Source organism: Egretta garzetta, unplaced genomic scaffold (genome assembly GCF_000687185.1).
Source record: "Egretta garzetta isolate BGI_Z169 unplaced genomic scaffold, ASM68718v1 scaffold187, whole genome shotgun sequence".
Taxonomy (NCBI): Eukaryota; Metazoa; Chordata; class Aves; order Pelecaniformes; family Ardeidae; genus Egretta; species Egretta garzetta.
The window spans coordinates 529,024-534,542 of NW_009260342.1; the positions used below are offsets into that span (position 1 = coordinate 529,024).

The 5,519-nt window shown below is 39.2% G+C and overlaps 2 protein-coding genes across 2 annotated transcripts in view; both read left to right on the plus strand.

Annotated features, from left to right (window-relative positions):
• Window positions 1-5,519, plus strand: part of RABGAP1L (RAB GTPase activating protein 1 like) — a 224,685-nt gene that overhangs the window by 63,847 nt on the left and 155,319 nt on the right. The gene's annotated exons all lie outside the window — the stretch shown is intronic.
• GPR52 (G protein-coupled receptor 52) lies at window positions 2,195-3,280 on the plus strand. The gene has a single exon (XM_009642675.1). It carries the CDS (start codon window positions 2,195-2,197, stop codon window positions 3,278-3,280), a length of 1,086 nt encoding a protein of 361 aa, XP_009640970.1.

Genomic DNA, 5,519 nt, shown 5'->3' on the forward strand with positions numbered 1-5,519 from the left:
CAGGTGCAAGCAATAATTTCAAGGGGGAAGGAGAGAAATAGCGACAGAAGCGCTAGCCGCACCACAGTAACTAGGACTTCCCTGTCAAGCAGTTCATCATAGCGGCTGATAAGGATGCGTGTAGGTGAGAAAGATTGCTATATTGCTTTAACAAGGAATTAGAGAAAGTAGTAATTTTATACGTGCTCAGTTGCTTATAGATGAAAGGAATGAATAGCCGGAAATATTCTGGGATGTTACAAAATCAAAAGGACTTTCTGTACAGCGTGGTGATGCACGACAGGAAATTAACTCCAAAAAGAATGCTTTCTCTCAAACTGCTGCAACAGAATTGAGAATTTTTCTTTTCTAGTATCTGAAATTCCTCCTGAAGACACAGCAAGGACTATCAGAAACATCAGAGAGATTCTGGTACTTTTAAAGAGACTTAAAGAAAATGCCAGCGTAATATCTGAATGACCTTGGAGATCATTTTATGTGGATTCATTAATTCTCACTGCCAGTCTTCTAGTCTCAGGAACTCGAGGATTAAAGATGATTTTAACATTTTAAGGGCCTTTCAATTCTGTACAATTAATTACCTGCCTAATGATTCCTGAACTAATCAAGCATTTACTTAAAACTGAACACAGAAGATGCTTTCTTTTAACGTTTGCTTTCTCCATAACTCCGAATAAAATGAACAAGGTAATGTCCTGCAATTAGAGGAAAATTTTTTTAAAGCAACTATTTATTATGCTGATCATCTAATAAATATAGAAACCCTAAAACTACATAGAAGATGAAGCTGGATAACAGAATAATGGAGTAGTAAACAATGGCAGCTTTTCTAGTCAAATCAGCATTTCATTAGCTTCACAGCAGAATGCAGATGGAAGTTTCTGTTCTCGTTGTATGGGGGTTTGTGAAATGATTCAGGTGTAGCTACAGAGGTGAGCAATGTCATGGATATACCTATGAACTCCTGGGTGCTGAGCCACTGTAGCAGATATGGCAGAGTTTCCAAAGATGATTATTTTAAATTACCATTGCTGAAATTAAATTCAGGAGGATTTATTTTGTCTGTGGGAACCTTGAATTATGCTTCTGGCATTAATAATTGTAATGGACTATAACTGTTTGAAGGAATTGTGAATATTGACATAAGTCTCCAAATTCTATTCTTAAATTATTTTCATTTTTAAATGAATAGGTCTTCCTCATTGTATGTGAGATGTATGTTTTCTTTCTTGGGAGTCAGAGGACAAATCTGCCTTGTCCCCCACCCGACTCCCTCCAAATAAAATTCATTATTCATACCCAAACAGTGGTGAGTCTATTGGAATTAACCTTGACAAAAGTGTTTTCCTTACATTTCCAATAAATAGCATGGATAAGACGGAATACAATCTCCTGAATGGAGCCAAAAAAGACAGCGTTAGATGGTGAACTTTTTCCTTTCCTCGTCAGTCAGTTTGTGATTTAAATTGAGACATGAAAAAGATTATCTCCAGTAACTGCTGGTCCAGGAAACCTGAGCTGTACTGAGGTTCCTCCTTCCCTTCCTCACCCCATTATGTTCCAAAGTAAATGACTTTCTCAGGAAAATAAGCAGCCAGAGATTTCCCCCCCTCCTTCCCTGGGAAACGAATGTGTCTTTTCAGTTATTATTTCCTTATTTCACAGTACCTGTTTGTTTTTGAAGTGCCTTGTGTTTGCTAAAGATTGGTCGAGAGCACTGGAGGAGCTGATCAGTGGCCTTTCTCTTTCTGGCTTTTTTTTTTTTTTTTTTTTTTTGAAGGATCACCCTTTTGTCTCTTCTCCTGCTTTTCTTTTCATCTTAATTGCTATGACCCAAATTGACCTAAAACTAAAGCTAAGGTTTCCACACACTAATGTCTTGGAGCACCTCAGGTTCTGGATGCCTACCTTGGAAGAAGTCTTTTTAAAAATGTCAAGTCCCTAAAAGGCATCTCAATCAAACTCCCCCACTGTCTGTCTGTCTTTCCTTAAAGCTAAGGTGTGCCAGAGGTGATGCACTGATGCTGAGGAGGCATCAACAGCTATGGGACTATGGGACTGTAATCCTCTCAAATGTAAGCACTGGCAGTGTCTACAAAGAGAAATCGTGAGACGCTGAAGCAGAGTTTAACTGCTGCTAAGCAGGTCATCTGCTCACTAAGGCTCAGATTGCAGTGTTCCCTAATCACAAAACATGAACCAGTCCCGATGGATTGAATGGAGGACTCTGAATATGAGCAGTAGTGTTATGAACATATCTGAGCATCTCTCCTGCCCTCTTGGATTTGGTCACTACAATGCAGTTGACATCTGTATCCTTGAGACAGTTGTTATTGTCTTGCTAACATTTTTAATTATTGCGGGTAACTTAACTGTGATATTTGTTTTTCACTGTGCTCCACTTCTGCATCATTATACCACCAGCTATTTTATTCAGACCATGGCCTATGCTGATCTTTTTGTTGGAGTTAGCTGCTTGGTTCCTACTTTGTCACTGCTCCACTACTCGACAGGTGTCCACGAGTCCTTGACCTGTCAAGTTTTTGGATATATCATCTCTGTGCTCAAAAGCGTGTCTATGGCATGTCTTGCTTGCATCAGTGTGGATCGCTATCTCGCTATAACAAAGCCTCTCTCCTATAATCAACTGGTCACACCTTGTCGCTTGAGAATCTGCATCATTTTGATCTGGATATACTCTTGTCTGATCTTCTTGCCTTCCTTTTTTGGTTGGGGAAAACCTGGTTACCATGGAGATATTTTTGAATGGTGTGCTACCTCCTGGCTAACTAATGCCTATTTTACTGGCTTTATCGTGTGCTTACTATATGCTCCTGCTGCCTTTGTCATATGTTTCACATATTTCCACATTTTTAAAATTTGCCGGCAGCACACCAAAGAGATAAACGATCGGAGAGCTCGATTTCCTAGCCACGAAGTGGATGCTGCTGGGGAGACTGGGCACAGCCCTGATCGCCGCTATGCCATGGTTTTGTTTCGGATAACCAGTGTGTTCTACGTGCTGTGGCTCCCTTATATCATATACTTTCTGCTGGAGAGCTCTAGGGTGTTGGAAAACCCAGCACTTTCCTTCTTAACGACATGGCTTGCTATAAGCAATAGTTTCTGCAACTGTGTGATATATAGCCTCTCCAACAGCGTTTTCAGGCTGGGACTGCGGAGACTGTCGGAGACAATATGTTCATCTTGTATGTGTTTAAAAGACAGGGATGTACGGGACCCTAAACCAAGAAAACGGGCTAATTCCTGCTCCATTTAAAGAAAACTGGTGCATGTAACCAAACGCGGAGTTTTGATAGTATTTGCTGTATCTGGAAACTTGCCAGAAGCGAAATGTTTACTTGAATAGTTTGCTATGATGTTAGGGTGAGTTTAAAAGTGCTTGCAGAAAAGGAAAAGGCTGCTGTAAGAGGGGTCACTGAACTTGAATATAGCTCTTGTGAAATTGTGAGGAGAGCAATTTGACAGAGACGATGAAGAAGGTCAGAACTAAAAATCTTCCAAAGGGCGTGAAATAACTACCACATCAGAGGAAGTTCCTCATAAAATAAATAAGCTAGTTACTACCTTATATTTTCCCCCTTGTAGAAAAGTTGTCTTACTATCTTTGTGTCAGAATACACTGTAGCCTTCCGAATTTAAATATATTTAAGAGGAAACAATCAACAACACAGTAAGTGGCTATCCGTAAATTATATACCTGAGGACTATAGTAGATATTGCAGATTAATAGTCAGCTCTATCTCTGCTCACATCTTGTACAATTTTCAGTTGTACAAACAATCCGCAATGCATAAAACCTACACGGGGCATGACGCTTTTGGATAAAGTGGCACATTTTGATACAACTTCCACAGAAGCTCTCCCTCTCATTCCCCCTTTTTTTCCATGCTGTGCATCCCTAAATTGCATCGCGTCCAAGTGGTTTAGTTTGAGGGCACCTACGAGGTAAACTGAGTTTCAAACCATTCTTCCTGGAGAAAGCAATAGCCCTTCCCGACTGGCTGAGTAACTGCAGCTGCCCATGTACAATGGCTTTTTCAATCTTTCATTCTCTTGATCCTGTTAAATTAGTACACAGTATTGATGTAGTGTCCTTTAGGGTGTACTAAAGCTTTTCCTTTATTGGCTACACAGATAATCCTAATGCAAATATGATAATCGCACACAGCAGTGTGCATCACTGCTTAGAAAATTAAAACTTAACTAACCCTTTTCTTTGGGAAGTCTAAATAGCTTACTGTTGTAGCTGTCAAGCCGTTGTGTAAACCTAGCTTGCACATACTGTATTTTTTTTAGAGAAAACGTAAATTGTGGTCTGTGCCTAATGTTTTCATAGCACATGGAATAGGTCAATGCTACAGGATTATAAAATTACACTTGCTTTAAGAGAAATACTACCTGTTTGTTAGACAAGTGTTCTTGGAGGGGGAGAACAAGACAGCTTAGTATTAAATACAGGCAAAGACCTTCAGTATTTCCTTTTGTATTGAACTGATTTTCAGGTCCACTGATGAAATCTTTTTTATTTTGCAAGGGCGCACGTTAGGTTTGTGTAATAAATTGCCAGGGGTTCAGATGCATGCCAATCAATAAAATATTTAAATTATTATTTTGAACCAAATGTAATTTTCTTAGATGGTTATTGGCTTTTTAAGAAGGCCCAATTATTGATTATTGGTGCCTTTTAACACTGCACTATTATTCCTTCTTCCACCAAAATGCATATGTAAAGATCGTGCCTATTACTTTTTGTAATGGAAGCTAACCACGCTTGCAGACTTGTGATTTGACTCTAGAGCTCCCTTAATTATGTATTCTTTGTTCTTTTGAGGTGGTTCTGAACCCCTGTACATTTTTTTAAACCTGTAAGAAAGTTGAAACAATGGAATAAAGTAGTATTATGTATATCAAAACCAGCCTTGGCTTTAGTTCCCTGATGTTATGCTCTGTTCTCTGTGAAAGTTCTTTTGGGCTAGGACTCAAGAGTGAATGGTTTAAAATCCAAACCTCAAAGCCGCTTACTTGACATCTTAAATGTTTATATACCAGTTTCTAGCATTGCACAATCTTTAAAGCAGATTGAAATATGACTTGAAACATTCCTCTAGCTAAGCTGAGCTGTTGCTGGCAATTAGTCCTGATAGGTATTATGGAAAAACGAGTAGTATTCATTGCACTTATCTCATAATGCTCTATGTCTACAGGAATGCGTCTGCTGCCTTCTTTTGAAAAGTTGCTGTTTATCTCAGAAGGCTCTTTTTGGCTGACTGGTGCTCTCTAAGGTTGTGTAACCCCATCTCTTCTAACAAACACCACTTGGATTCCTTTTGTTTTGTCATTATTTTGTCATTGTTCCTTGCTTAGTAGGTCCTCGGCGTGCAAGACGTAGACAAGGAACAATGAAATAACTCATTTCTCACAACTCTCGGGGCTGATTTCATACCAGTAAAGTAGTTTTATTTCTGTGCTCTAGAGCTGGCCGCTTACTGCTTCTT

Excerpts from the sequence above, each read along its gene's own strand:
- GPR52 (XM_009642675.1), top strand. The coding sequence starts at position 2,195 with ATGAACCAGTCCCGATGGATTGAATGGAGGACTCTGAATATGAGCAGT.